This window comes from Nesoenas mayeri (assembly GCF_963082525.1).
Source record: "Nesoenas mayeri genome assembly, chromosome: 1".
NCBI lineage: Eukaryota > Metazoa > Chordata > Aves > Columbiformes > Columbidae > Nesoenas > Nesoenas mayeri.
The window spans coordinates 196,292,579-196,308,601 of record NC_137541.1 but is presented as its reverse complement, the minus strand read 5'-3'; the positions used below and the strand labels follow the sequence as shown (position 1 = coordinate 196,308,601).

The 16,023-nt window shown below is 43.4% G+C and overlaps 1 protein-coding gene across 1 annotated transcript; it reads right to left on the bottom strand.

Moving 5' to 3' along the window:
- Positions 1-9,672: 9,672 nt before the first annotated feature.
- Positions 9,673-9,768, bottom strand: SLN (sarcolipin; the record flags this gene model as incomplete). Its single annotated transcript, XM_080363678.1, has 1 exon — positions 9,673-9,768. The coding sequence occupies one exon, from the start codon at positions 9,766-9,768 to the stop codon at positions 9,673-9,675; it is 96 nt and encodes a 31-aa protein (XP_080219804.1).
- Between the last annotated feature and the right edge of the window lie 6,255 nt (positions 9,769-16,023).

The following is a 16,023-nucleotide window of genomic DNA, read 5'->3' as shown; positions in this document are numbered from 1 at the left end:
CCAGCGAGATGCTCGGTGTCTGCTTCTGGAGCTGCTGCTGGTTGCCCTGCCCTGATCCCCAGCTGTGGTGGTGGGACAGGCCCTGGCTGCTCCTGGGGAGCCCCCAGCCCCCACCATACCCTGACCATACATAAAACAAGGAAAATAACTCTTCAGAATACCTTCTCAGTTTTAGCAATCTGTGACTTAAGCTTCCTATGGAGCCAGCAAGCCTATCCCCATATTTAACAGTTCTTGATGGTATTTTTCCTGATACAGATTTGTCTAAACATTTTTAAACATCTGTCCTGTTTTCTTTCAGGACATATTGTACTTCTGAGTTTGACAGTTCAATTTGACTCTGTGAAGTGTCTTTCTTCATTTTATATGTCCCTATTACGTTTTCTATTTATTTGAAGGACTGAGAAAATATAAAGAGTCAGTGCACATGCCCTTATTTGTTACCACTTACATGCTTTCTTCAGTCATCTTTTTCTTCAAGTTAAAGAGAAGTAGTCTGCTTAATTTCTTCTCAAGCTGAAGATGCCACAATGTTTTTTTATCATTTTATAGCCCCGCTCTGTAATTTTTCCAACACTGACCATGGAGCTGATGTGTTCAGGGTGCTCTCTGCAGTGATTCCTAGATCTTTCCTGTGTGCCCGTGTCTGCTGTGCTCATTAGTGGGTATGCTGAAGTGATTTTTCTCCCTGTGCATCCTACTTTACATTTGTCAAACTGTAATGTCATAAACCATTTTATCACTTGTAATTTAGCATTGAGATGATGCTCTACAACCCTTCACCTATGGTATTTGTACCACCAGAAAATGCTGTAGTCCTCCTGCTTTTCCTGTAAATATGTTAAACAATGCAGACTCTAATGAGCTTCATTTTGTTATTCAATTTCACTGTTCATCAACACATTCTTTCTGTCTTTCAACCAGTTAAAGGGAAAACTTTCCTTTTTAGCCCATGACGGTTTAGAGTTTTTTTTAATGTATGGCTCATCTCACTTTTACTGACATGTTCAATGACTCTTTCAGAGTTTTAATAGATAAAAAAGGCAGGATTTGTTGTTGCAGAAACATTGCTGATTTTTTCCACTTATGTGCCTTTGAATTCTATCTGGTTTCTTTTCTGTGGTTTAGGGTTGTTTTTTTTTTTTCTTTCCCCAATGTGGAAATGAAACTCCCTGGTCTGTAACTCCCCAACTGCCCTCTGATGCTGCATCTGCCACCTTCTATTCCTCTGGTACCAGCCTGACGTGAGCAGTAAGTTATACTCCCCAGTAACCGGGCAGGCAATTTCATCTCTGAGCTCATTTAACATGAACATCGTGTGGTTCTGCTGATATATCACTGTTCATTCTATTGACTTCTGGCCCTTCAGCTGAGACCATTTTTCCAACTCATCACCAGCAGATATAAATTCTAGTGTGGAAACTCTGCTAAGCCCTTGCACAGTGAGCACTGCGGCAGGCAATTAATATACCTTTCCTGTACCAAACTTATGCTCAGAGCACTCCTGTTCTGTATTTATCATCAGCAGACCCTGCAGTCTCCATGGCAGGTTTCCTGTTTCTGATGTGTTTTATTATTAGCTTTTAGTGCATCTGGCCTGTTATTACTCAACACTTTTTCTTCCCCTTCTTATGTTTTTTTTTATTTAACTTTTTTGAGGTTTTGTTTTTTCCTTTTTTTTTTCCCATTTTTTCCAATTTAAATGCATTTTCTGTGTTTTGGATGGTAGTATTTTATTTATAATTTCTTACTGTGATTTGCTGATTCTTCTTCGGGCCTTCCCATTCCCATAAGGATGCTTTGCTCATGCACATCGTGGTCACTGTCACACCATCATTTTTCAAAGATAGCATTTTGATCCTGGTCCTATGTGCTCTATGGCTTCTCCTTTTTGATGTCTGACTACTCAAGAAACAATAACTTATGTTCTTAAAAAACAAAACATGAATTAGAGCCCCATCTGACATTTCCCCACTTCATGGAGATGATGTGTAACTGGAGTTTTCCAAAACCACTGTGCTTTCTGCCTTACAGCCTTGCTGCTCTCTTTAGCATGTCATATTCTGGCTGACAGTTTAGTCCTAATTGCACTTTCCCTATTTTTGAAATGTCAGACTAGAGGGGTACTATGTTTTTCTTTTAACAGTTTATTTTTCTAAAACTTTCTTTAATATACGCTGCGTCTTCCTTACTTATATAATCTTCGTTGTCTTCCTGATATTTGCCTGATCACTGTGTCCTCCTGGTCTTCTCCCAGTCACCACCTCTCTTACAGACCAGTTCTGATTAACACCCAGATGTTCCAGTTTACTCAACTTCATTTTGTAATTGCTAGTATTTCCAGAGCAGGGAGGGGGGAAGTATGTTTACCTTTGGGTTTGGTCTGATTCTGGCTAAACAGGCCGTTATTTGTTGAAATTGCTGTTTGTTGTGTTTCCCATCAGAATTTTGCTGACTTCCATCCTGTTCTTTATCAGAGGACAAAGTGTGACATGATTTTACACCTAGAAGATGAGCACTAGAGCTTTGGGACTGGCTGTTTATACAGACAAGCTTTCCCCAGGCCTGTAAGGGAATTTTCCACACTTTCTGTGCTGAGGTGAGTTCAGCCTTAGACTGCAACAGGAGCGTGACTACACTGACACATGGGAGTTCCCACTTCTTATTCTCACAGGACACTTTATTTAGCCTCATGACATGAAGTTGAGTGTCTCTTGTTGAATGGTTTCTGTTTAATCTTTTTGCTGATAAATAAGTGAAAATGCAGCTGAAGTACCCAGAGTTATAGTTAAGTAGGGAAGTACCCTAGGCTAAAACCACATCATCTGAGGCTTAGAGTTTTTGATGCTTAGTATCTTCTAGACATAAGGTATGAATTTAGGTGTTGACCTATGCAGGGACAGGAGTTGAACTCAGTGATCCTTGTGGTTCCCTTCCAATTCAGGACATTCTATGATTCTATGATTCTGAGTTCACTTAGTTTTAAGCCAGTAAGAAAATTAAAATAAATAAATAAATAAGTAAATTACAATAGATCTAAAGTTCTACTGAGACCATAAAATTAAGTTTGTTGAAAATAATATATTAACATCAGTTAATTGTTATTACTTATTTTGTTCATAGCCTAATAAATTTTAGAATCTAACAGCTCAAAGGTATAGTTTAAAATACAGCCATGGATTTAAAGTGTGAAACTTACTGTTTCCAAATCTTACATTCATTAAAGTGTCAATTAATATACTTTAATAAATACATGATATACAATTTTTTATAGTGAAATTATTCTGTTCAAAGCCGTGTTTGAGGAAAAAGATCTAAAGCTGCTTCAGGCATAACTCTTCCCTGTGTTGCTGAAACAGAGTTTTGCAGAGAGCAGGTCAGGACTGGAGAAATGCAAAGGGGCTGAGCCTTGTCTGATATAACCAGACCTGAGTCCACTGAAGTCCCTTGGGGAAATGGCTTAGAGCAGGCAGAAACACATCTTTCCTAACCTAGTTGAAAAGCTCAAGATAACCCTACTGAAACTGGCAGTCACCAGTGAAACTGCACTGCAGGTACTTAAAAATTATGTCCCTGCTTTCAGAGATGCCAACAGACATCAGTGGACAAGAAGCTGAACTGCAAAATACTACAGGGAAAAGAGGTACATGCAAAATCCATTCTGGATCATTCATTTCTCAGTGTGTTCCATAGTTTTGATTAAGGAATTGGGTCACTCCCACTAGATGTTTTGTAGGGTGAATCTAAGGCAGTCTGTCACAGTAATGTGCAAGACCAAAGTTATGCCAAGTGCATGCAGAAAAGTGCAGATTTCCATGAGCACAAGGCAGCATCTTCTCCAGGAGCCCTTCTCCCAAGGCACACCTCTACAAGGGATTAAGCCCCTCCTAAGAAACCATTAGATACCTGTGTCGCTGTGAACATCCTGACCCCATCAATTTGATCCTCATGTCACCTGAGGCACAGCCATTCCAGGCCTTCATAGACATGGGGAGGCGCAGCAGCGCAGAGCAGATGTGAACGGGGGTATGACATTGCTGCGGTAGAACATGTACCGCTCTGGCCACGAGACCGAGAGATAAAAGCCACTGTCTGCCTTCTAAGAGGGGAGAGCTGTAGCTCAAGGAAAACAGTCCTTTGGAAGAAAGTTACAGCTCTGGATTCACACAGAGGCACATATAAAAAGCCAATAGACCAAGACCAAGGAAGTCACAAAAATTATCAGAGGGCTGGAACAGCTCTGCTGTGAGGACAGGCTGAGAAAGTTGGGCTGTTCAGCCTGGAGAAGAGAAGGCTCTGGGGAGACTTTTTTGCAGTCTTTCCGTTCTTAAAAGTGGCCTATGAGAAGGATGGGGACAGACTTTTTAGCACGGCCAGTTAAGACAGGACAAGGGGTAATGGTTTTAAACTAAAGAAGGGGAGATTCAGGCAGGACATGAAGAAATTTTTTTTACAGTGAGAGTGGTGAAACACTGGCCTGTTGCCAAGAGAGGTGGTGGGTGCCCCATCCCTGGAGACATTCAAAGCCAGACTGGACAGGGCTCTGAGCAACCTGATCTGGTTGAAGATGTCCCTGCTCACTGCAGGGGAGTTGGACTAGGTGAGCTTTAAAGGTCCTTTCCAACCCAAACCCTTCTACGATTCTATGATTCCATGATTCCATGATTTCTTGATCGAGGCATATCAATCGAGGCACCATATAAATGCCCTCCTGGACCCTGCCATACAAACTGTCATAAAAGGAAGCGTAAGCATATATTTAGCTAACAGCTGCTGCCAAATCCAAATAATTACTCATCTCCCTCATCCACACACTACAGCAAGGAACTGGCAAGTACAAGTGCAAAACAGAAACCATAATGGCACAAACTGACCATCTCCATTCATTTTGCATGAATTTATGCTTCTTTACGCTCTTGCACAGATCGGTCCAGTGCGAGTACAGATTAGCGTTAGCTGATAAGCATAATGGAACCTGCTTGAAAATGCTGTCATGTCTCTTTAGAAGCTGACAGCTGAACTGTTAAGCTAAGAGGTCAGAGTTGATTGGCTTGGGCACCAGCTGTATACGGCCCTGGGAAACGTGCCAAAGGCTTTTCCAGCTCAGACCTGTGAGACGCTAATCTGTGGGTAAACCTTACACACGAGGGGCAAACCAACTCAGCTGTGTAGGTGAAGAATGATTTAGGAGCCCCCGCAATGGCATCCCAAGATGTCAGCAGCTGTCAGTCTTCTTGATCCCTCTCAGCTCACTGCAACACTAAAATATAGATAATTATTGTGTGAAGCTCATCTTGAATTGCAAAGGCATCTATTGCCTTTGGGACACTTCCAAACGCAGTTGTATAAATAGAACTGTGCTGGACTTGCTACTTAGCAAGGAAGTTACTTATGCTTAACATTTTCTTGGTTTGGCCCAGAGAAAACTCATATGCACACAGGAATCCTGTCTTGATAAGGCTGACACTCTTGTTTTTTGTCTTTCCATCTTCTTTCCCTGTCTCTATGTCATCTACTGAGCACATACACACAAAAGACACACACACAGAGTGTACACAGTGTGCAACTTATTCCACAGAAAACTGCATTTTGAGTGAATTTTTGGAATTAAAACAATGTCAGCAAGAATTGGTATGTAATCGATCCACTCAGAAATGCAGCACATGCAGTTCCTTGGTGTCAGTCACTTTTTTTTCCATTCTCGTCTCTCTCTGGCGTGGCAGTTTCCTGCACTGTGACTTGGAGGTGACATGAGAGTGGCTGGTTATGTCACATAGGATAGAGAACCTGCCTGACCTGAAACCTGGGCAATAAAGAAGGGGGCACAAGCCACAGAGTCCGCAGCGGCAATGTCACCATTCAAAAGTAAAATGGACACCGTTGTTTTTCAAGCATGGTGTTTGCCTTTGACAAATTTTAGTTTTGCTTGACAAAAACATTCTTCTTGAAAAAAATCATAAAATGGGTTGGGCTGGAAGGGACCTTAAAGATCATCTAGTTCCAACCCCCTTGCCATGGGCATGGGCACCTTCTTCTAGACCAGGTTGCCCAAAGCCCCATCCAGCCTGGCCTTGAACACTCCCAGGGATGGGGCATCCACAACTTCCCTGGGGCAGCCTGTTCCAGTGCCTCACCACCCTCATGGGGAAGAATTTCTTCCTTGTAGCTAACCTGTTCTACCCTCTTCCAGTTTAAAGCCATTACCCCTTGTCCTATCACAACATAGCCCTCCACCTTTCTTGTAGGCTGCTGTAATGCTTCATCAGAACTTTCTCTCCTTCAGGCCGAACAACCCCAACTCTCTCAGCCTGTCTTCGCAGGAGAGGGCCTCCAGCCCTCTGATCTTCTTCGTGGCCTCCTCTGGACTCACTCCAACAGGTCTGTGTCTTTCTTATGTTGAGGCCTCCAGAGCTGGATGCAGAGCTCCAGGTGGAGTCTCACAAGAGCAGAGTAGAGGGGAAGAATCACCTCCCTTGACCTACTGGTCACCTTTCTTTTGATGCAGCCCAGGATATGTTTGGCTTTCTGGGCTGTGAGTGTACATTGCTGGGTCATGTTGAAGCTTCTCATCAACCAGCAGCCCCAAGTCCTTCTTCTCAGGGTTGCTCTCAATCCATTCTCCACTCAGTCTGTATTTGTGCTTGGGATTGCCTTGACTCACGTGCAGGACCTTACACTGGGCCTTGTTGAATTTCATGAGGTTTGCACATGCCTAAATCTCAAGCCTGTCAAGGCCTCTCTGGATGACATCCAGAGATGTGTCAACCACAACACACAGCTTGTAGTCATTAGAAAACTTGCTGAAGTTACACTCGACCCCACTGTCCAAGTCACGAACAAAGACGTTTAACAGTGTTGGTCCCAATACCAACCCCTGAAGAGCACCACTTGTCACTGGTCTCCACTTGGATATTGAGCTCTTTGAACGTGACCATCCAACCAGTTCCTTATACACTGAGTGGTCCATAGGTTGAATCCATTTCTCTCCAATTTAGAGATAAGTATGTTATTTGGGACAGTATCAAATGGTTTGCACAAGTCTAGGTAGACTATAGAAACTGGTTTTGACTGAAAACACTTTTGACTCATAAAAGCATTTTGATAAACCCTACAGAACAATTTTCTAATATTTAGCCAAAGTTTCAAATCTTGGTGCCTAAAATTTGGGTTCTAGGTTGGTATCCAGGCAGACAAACTAGTGGTCTGATTTTTCCCAAAAGCATGTTAGAATCAGAGAGTAGAATCGTAGAACATCATATTAAACACCCTGTGTTTCTAGTTTTGGTTGAGTGGAGTGCTGAGTGCTTAGTTGAACTGTCTTTTTCTTCAGTTTTAGGCAAATGACATAATTTAGGAAAATAACTGGTCTCCATTCAAAATCTACTTTAAAATTTTAAAAGCCCAGAAAGAGAACTGCTTAGATTGATGTTCTTACTTCTGGCAGCTTACTTGGGGTACTTTAGTCACATTTCACTGAAGTTAGATGCATGTCTACTCTCAAAAAGATTGATGGCTAAAGGTCATGGGTGGCCCAAACTCTCCAGGACAGTTTCTCTTCCTATCTAAAAAACTGCTAGCTTGGGCTGTTGCTGAACCACATCTGGTCAGACAGTGAAGCCCACACCTCTATCTTTTCCATTGCTAGCCTGAGATGAGTCCAGACGTGTCAATTTTCTCACTACAGTGCTCTCCACAGGTAATGTCCGTGTGCTCCAGGACTGGCAGAAAAGCCTCAGCCCTGCCTGGTAGGACTGGCCCACAGCGGTGAAGTCCCCTGTGAAAGCCATGATGCACCAGAGACCCTGAAAAATCTATTTTTAAGACACAGGGAAGGTCTGATAATGCTGGATGAAGACACCATGTTCAGCTGGCGTAGGGAGTCACAGCTCATGAAAGATGAGTCTTTCATACTGAATTATCAAGTATTCGCCATATTTAAAAATAGATTTTTCCGTGTCCTTCTCCAGCCACTGCCACATGTCTCAGCCAAGCTTATGTACACAAAGTGACCGTGTAAATTAGTGAAAATATAGTAGCATCTGGTCCAAGGGGGGCTGCAGAGAAAGGCTGTGTCCTCTGCTGGCAGAAGTCTTGGTTTTCTTGAAGAAAATGTTCCACCCCTGGAAATGCTGGCAAGGCGTTGGCTCAGTGGCAGCCAAGAGTAAACAAGAGGAGATTTTTATCATTGGGCTGGAGTGGGGATTTCTTGACTGGGAGGATGAGTGGCACCAGCTGCAGCGGGGGTGGCTGTGGAGCCAGACGGACAGCACAAGTGACACAGGGCAGCGGGTCATTTACTAGCAACCTTTAAGCACACACACACTTAACGAGCAGTTCTAGCACAACCTTTGCTTATCTTTCCTTAAAGCTCAGGCCTGAGTCCCAGCTGTCGCAGCCAGCACCGCTCCATCTATACCATACCAGAGACCTGCCATGGGTAACCCACCGCAGTCTCACCATGTTGCAGGCTCCTTGCGGGCTCCAGAGGGGAAGGAGACCTGTGTCAGCAGCGCGGCACACACCTCACTGCCTTCCTATGGAAAGCTGCATTTGGTAGAAGATACTGATTCTCTGAAGCCATTAAAAAAACAGATGGTGAATTCCCAGGAGGAGTTTGACTACCGATTTCATAAACCCGGGGACTGTGTGCTCTTCAAGATGGCTCAAGAATTTTTAGCAGGCAATGTCACCATCACAGCGACCCCAACCTGCTCACACTTTGTCCTGCTGAGGCTACAGCTGCTGTGCCACCGTGCCCGTCCCCCCGCAGGGGACCCCGCCGTCCTGCCGCCCGGGCACAGCTCGGGCAGGGCTGCGGCACAGCAGGCGCCTGCGACTGACCCAGGCTCGTCCCTCCGGGCACCGCTCCAAGAACAGCTTGGCCAAAAATAGGACCCTGGGAATCCCTTCCTGAAATCGAGCTTCAGAAAATGCAATTATTGACAATGTCGCCATGGCACAGAGGTTCTCTTTGAAGTCCATGTCCACGGGCACCAATTGTCACTGTGGACAGAAAAGTGACCTGAGCAGCTCATTCATGTGGCTACACATCTGTTAAACTGCAGGATTTCCACTCTACAGGATTTCCTTTCTAATACAAATAAATATGCAGGTGTGAGGAACAAGAAAACTGCCAGACTCGCTCAGCACACTTCACCATGGCTATCGGCAGGTCTCTCAGTGAAGAGCAGTCAGGCCAGGAGAGGGATGAGGAACGCTACAAAAAATGGTTTTACATGTTCTTTATTTAAGTGAAACGACCAAGTGAAAGTAAAGTCTCACATTCCTTTCTGCTAAGCGACTTTGTGCCTTGCAACACTAGTTAATACAGACAGTTACATCGCATACTGCGGTTTTATACCCTCAAGAACCTCACACCGATGCCAAACAGGCCGGCGTGGTGGGCAGGGGTTACAGCACTCACAGTAACTGCCAGAGAAGGCAGCCATGTCAAACAGTTCCTAAGGATCTCGCATTTTACATTTTACAGCTGGATCACGGCAGAATAAAATAATTACACCATCACAGACCCATCACAAACATTAGCACAGGCAACACATTTGAGAGAGTAAAAAAATAATTGATGACATTCTCAACTGACCGAAAGCTGGTCACAGCAGCGTGCTGTGGTGTTACACGCTTAATTCACCTCCCAGAGTTTCTAATTGTCTTTTACTCCTGATAGGACTTCACAAGGAGCCACATGAGCAATACAGTAATCAGGACAATCATGAAGTTGAGGAAAAGTTCTTGTGTGGATCGCTCCATTTTTCGGGAGGAATTGGGGGAGAGCAGCGGTCAGCAGGTAGAGCAAAGGGACAACGTCAGTGACTTCCCTGGGAGTTTCCGTGAGCTCAGCCCTCAGGTCACAGGCTCTTTTAAGGAAAAAGAAAAATATGTGAAGAACAGATGCATGAAGGTGGTAGGTTCAGCAGAGCTATTTATGTTGGTGTAAATAAACATTGTTTCAGTGGCTAGGAGTTAGTAAGCACTGGGGACACTAAAGAGTAGAAGCTATCTCTGGCAGCTTATCACCTTCTTTAATTTCCAGCATTTGACAAGGAGCATTCTCAGTATCACCCCAAAATACATCACGCAGGGGTGAGCAGTCCTTGGAAATTAGAGCTGCTTGGTACAAGCATTTTCAAAGAAATAATGCCCAAGCCCCCTTTACTACTTTCAACAGATACACATTGTAAATATACTACTGTTTAAAGTTCTTTAAATTCCCATATTTGTTTGCATATTCTCATTGCTTTGAAAGAAACAAGTTCCAAACTATTGTTTTATAAAGAACAACTAATAAATCTGAATTATTTATGTTACCACTTAAAGTAAAAAGAGAACCTAAGGTTAGACATTTTCATTTCTGAAGAACTTCATAAATTTTGTGAGTTAATCCAACGGAAGAAATAACATTTTCTCTATCATCTCCTCCTGACTTTCCTGCACTTTCAAGCTGCTACAAATCTCTTACTTCAGAAATCCATTCAAGTTGTATTTGGAAACTTTTCTGTTGGTTATTGTTTTTATTTACTTTGTCACAGCAAGTTTTGAATTTTATATGCTTTTGGAGTTCATGCAGAGAAATGAGAATACTTTATCATGAGCATCATGCACTAATCCATCTGTATGCCATTTAAATAAAATGAAAATCTTTAAACAAATGAGTCATAAACTCTAGACAAAGAATTTCAGCCACACAACTAAAATCTCAGCAGAGAAGTCAGATTAGGTTGTAACATCTATGGTGCAAACAAGAGAAGCCATGGGACCACACCAGCACGAAGACAGAGTGTTTAAATAGAAACTGCTTTAGTTTGCAGTTTAAATATTAAAAGCCCAGTACATGCAGTTAACAAATTCCTACATTCCCAAGCTGTCTTGCCAGCCTGCTACGTCCTTGGACAAGAGAAAATCTGACTTAATAAGTAAGCCAAGTTTTTTACCTTGAGGAGGCAAATGGAGCCCAGTGGTTCTGCCTCTGGACTTTGGGTCACTGTAGATACTATTTCTCTCCAAGCTCTGCCTATCTGCCTCTTGGTCTGGATGCCCCGTCCCTGTGTGGGAACTAAAGAAGGCTGAGGGAGGAGAGTAACAAGTGCATTGGCAACCCATGTGCTGACATCACCCCCAAAATATTTTAAAAGGGCTTAGCTGGGCTGCAGGGTTTGGTTAAGGCTGTTTATGCAGTGGACTTTGTGGGACGATTTGCTTGTTTTAGTTCTTCCGACACTGTGCTGTGCTGTGCTAAGACCAGAGCTGTGTGCAGCTCTTGGGACTCCATGCAGTTTTACAGATAATTTATTTTGGTTTGTTGGTGTCTTCACACCCCACGTGGGGAAAAGAAAAGGAAAGAAAGAGTCACTTGCAGAAGTCTATGTGCAGATTTCAGGATGCCTCAAGATCATTTCCAGTGTATAGAGCCCTATCTACACAGTTGCCTACATAATATAGTCCCCATAGCTTCTCAAGTTCATATACATTTAAAATAAAGTGAATAGGAACAAAAATATTCTTTGCATTTAGATACAGACTACTGAAATCCAAGATCATTTGCTGGATAGGAAAGTTTGTGACTAGAAGGTCTGAAAAGTGTGATCCTTTGCTTTAAAGAGCCACTGACTCACCTGCATGCTCTTCCCTCATTGATTTTCAATGCTGATGTTAATGATCTATCTGCCTGAGCATACAGAGGCGTCTTTCTGCCACCCTGCAGCGTTTCTTCCCAGAAAGCAGACTGCTCTGCAGCCTAGATAGCTGTACTGCCCACATCATCTTATCTTTGCCCAAGGATCTGCTACAACTTGCTATATGGGTGAACAAAAAGAAATGGCCATTTGTTTCCTTTGAATCCACAGAGCTGAAAGAGAGTCTCAGCAGAGCCATCTGGACTGAACTGGGAGCAGACTCTGCCAGCCTTCTGCTGCTGTGGGTTCCCCTGCTCAGAGCCTTTCCTTCAGTGAACGATGCAAATATCTCTGCTGAAGTCAGAGTCGTCACTTCTGCAACACAGTACTGCCAGATGGGCATAAGGATCCTGATCGGGTTTAAGTGCGTAAGGCTATCCACAACACTGGCCTTATTCTCACTGCCAGACAACACATGACATATAGGATGCAGATTATTTACTGGTTCCTGTGACTTTTGTATTTATATTTGGGCATGCAGGGAGCCAGTGTATCTCGTACTATGCCAGCTTGCTGTGACAGTGCCCCCTCCACCAGCTCCCAGGTTTCAGCCTTTGCACCAGCACTGGCACTCACATCGCGGTGCAATGTCCCCACTGAAGGAGCCCGCCTGGCTGGAGACCAACCAGATGAAAAACACAACAAAACAAATAGCTGTGAGTAACCAGGGGGGTGGAGGGGCGGGTTGCCTGGATTTTGCTGGATGGTCTCCCTAAATAGCCTCCTTATGCAATCACTGGAGGTAGGAGGGGGATCAGAACCACAAAATCTTCCCTTTCATTGGGCTGACTCCCTTGCCACTGCCCTCCCAGGCACCCAGGCAGTGGGTTCAAAAAAGCCAACACACTGCGTGGGAGCCCTCTGCTGAAATATACCAATGAAAGATCAAAGGCTTAACCCAAACTTCATTCAGGACTCAGATGTCTCAGTAGGTTGGCAGGGTCCTACTGTAATGCATACTCTGCTGGCTGTGCCACCAAAGCCCATCCTCTCAACGAAAACTCGGGTAAACCTGTCCCACACTTACAGGGCATTTGGGAAATCCAGATTCAAAATGCTTCCCTACAGCCTGCGGGAAGCAGGGCGTATGTATGTCTGCCATGGACCTGCCCTTGGCTTCTCCCTTTCCTGGCAAGTTCCAAAGCAGAAATGTCTGGATTTCTCATGCAGTGGCTGATCCATTCCACCTCATATCACATAAATATCCACTAGGAAAAGTGTGAAACATTTGAGTGCTGTTGATCCTAATTATTAAATGTTGCGTATCAATGCCCGAATGTTCCCCTTGGGCTGTTCCTTTTGGACTCCTTGGGGTTTATTTTACTCTCTGCCAACACAAAACTCAGAACATGTATATGTTTAACTGGAACCCCTCAGTTCTGTTCCCCAGGCCTGTATCTGCATTTCCACACTGACAGGAGCCCCTTTCTGCTGTGTCCCATCTCTTCTTCTTCATCTTGGACGTCATCCATGACAGCTGGAAAACTTTCCTTCTTCAAAGTAGAGAAACAGCGCTATAAGTGTCATTAACCACCACACTCTATAAAAGCCCTAACTCCTGCATACATTTCCTTTCTCTCTACCGGTACAAATGTTTCCCTCATTTTTATGCTGAGGACCTTACAGGAGACCTTATAGGATCACAAGAATTCATTAGTGGACCAGAACAAAGGTTCACTTAATCCAGCATACCAGCTGGTAGGGGAATCCAGGGAAAGATTACAGAAACAGCCTGACTATCCTCCAATTTTTGGGATTCAGCCTGTTGGAATTGCTAGATCTGGACTACAAACAGGGTTGGGTTTATGGGTCCCTTTTGCTCTCATTGCCAGGTTGTCCCTTCAATAAGAGGCTCTGTTCCTGCAGCTGTGATAGCTCATTCTGTGAATAGCTCTAGACCAGGCAACTTGTTCATAATTCAGCTTCTCTGCACAACATCCTGCATACTTTCAGCATTACCAAAATGAAATAGCAAATTCAAATATTCCATACATTAGAGAAAGTAACTTTTCTCCACTTATCAGCAGTTTAAAGGCAGCTCATTTGCTAGAACTGAAACCAACTTTGATTGACAGAGCTAGTCCCTAGTAGCTTTAGAAGAGGCAAACTATGTTACATTTACTTTTGATGTCATCAGATAGAGTATATATGTACACATATAGAAAGACTTGTGGAAAAAAAAAAAAGGGACTTAGCACTGAACAAGAGGTACCAATAAACATGCCCGGACTGTAGAATGTGCCTGGATGTTCAACTGGAAATCCAACCAGACTTCAATAACCATAGATAAGAGTCTGCGGTTGCCAGAGGCTGAAAATTCTGATGCGCCCCAACAAACCATACTGCTGCTGTTTATGAACAAAGACCTTAAAGGCTGTATCTTTAAAAGGATGTTTTATTTAACCAAGTGATTTAATATCAATTACAAAAGTAGAACGGAGAATGAACTAGGTTATTTTACTTTAAATGCTAGCCCAGATGTTAGTAACCCAGATATTTAGATATCATGTCAAATATTTTTCTTGTTGGCACTTTTATTTTTTCATCTGTTTTTTTCTGACAGATCTGGCTGTTCTCAGCTTTCACGTGGCCCATGCCAAAGCTCCCTCTTCATGCCTTGCATACTCAAACTTAAGGCTCTAGTCTATATTTAAAATTGCTATGACTATCTCAAGTTCTTCCCAGCCTACTAATCAAGTAGCACATAATCTTTCAAAGGTATTCTTAGATAATGAGAGCAGATTGTGTTCATTTTTGCTCTCATTATTAGTTTTTTCTCAAAGTGCAGTATATATATTTTTAAATCTAATAATTGGTTCATTTTTAAATGGGCACCTACCCTCTAGTGCAATCACGAGTATCTTCTTAGAAGACCCACTTGAAGCACTGATGTTTTATCTGTCTGAACCCAACTTTGCAGCAATGTACTGTACTTGTAATCACAGTATGTACTTCACACATAACTATCATGTGTCATTATGGGAAATGAAGACATCCATCACTTAAAATTGCTGAGCAGGTCTTAATTATGGTGATTCACAGGACTTCCAAACAAATACCACCACTCCATGAAAAACTCCTGGGCAGAAGATATATGAGGGAGCCTAAACATTTCGGCATCTCGTTTAGACTCCTGGCAGAATTCACAACAGCCACAGCAGGATCCTACCTGCCAGGACAGTGTGAGCCTATTGCAGATGTCTGCTGTAGGGTCAGCCTCCCTAAACTCCACAGAAACTACTGACTACTGAAAAAGGGACTTTTTGGAGGGGTGGGGGTGCTGGACTTGGTCAGATGGTAAAGGTTTATATTTTTAGCAGATGAACCAACCTGAATTCCCAAGAATGAGATCCACACTAGCCACGGAGTGAGTAGGCAGTTGCTTGAGTTAGCTGATAGAGAATACTGCAGGTCAAAGCAAGTCTTAAATGCTGCCATCATCTGGGAGGCAGGTACCTTTCCTGAGGCTGCAGAGAGACACCACAGTTTACTTAGGCAGGTGGTTCAGCCTTCTCTATAAACCAAGCCTTTTCTTTTGAAAGCTAAGGGGGCTGGCACTATTGAGTTCCATCCTCAATGCAAGGAATAGGACTTTTCATCCTCCAAAGACAACAGTGCATGCTGTCCCTGCCTAAGAGGCCATCTATTATTTCTATGTACAGCTGCCTATCCAGCAGACCAGGAGAATATGGCAGAATGTCCATATGATATTTGCATTAGCATCAGTATGTCCTTTTGGGCTCAGTGAAGTGTGAAACATCCCAAAATGGGCAGAGACATGAGAAGAAGCAGATCAGCGGAAGCAAAGGAAAAATCATTAGATATTCAGAGCACCCAGTCACAAAAATAGTTACCAACTGCTTTTGCACGCATCTAACCCTTGCCAGGAAACTAGATGTTTTGAACAAATCCTCAGACGCCACAGGCATAACTTCTTCAAACCATAGCAAACTGTACCTCCATTTCCCCAGCAGGACCACTGGGATAGACACATGTGGGAGCTGCAGATCTGGATCCAGGTCTGTTCTCCTTCAGGGCAGATGGGCAGAGAACTGCACAATAACAGAGGCACGAGGTAGAGAGCCATCTGCCTGCCCCTGCAGGTCTTCCAGCTCTCAGAAAGCTTCAATGATGGAAAATGTCGGCACCTGTGGATAGTGTATCCAGGATGGATGTCAGCACAGCAAGGATCTTGAGGACTTACATTGTGGGTATGGACAGCAGAGGCAGAACATCTTACTCCATAATGTTGATGTTTGCTGCTCACCAATCTCATCCTTCTAGAAATCACCAAAAATATTGGTGAATGAGACTTTCAAATTTTAATAATCAC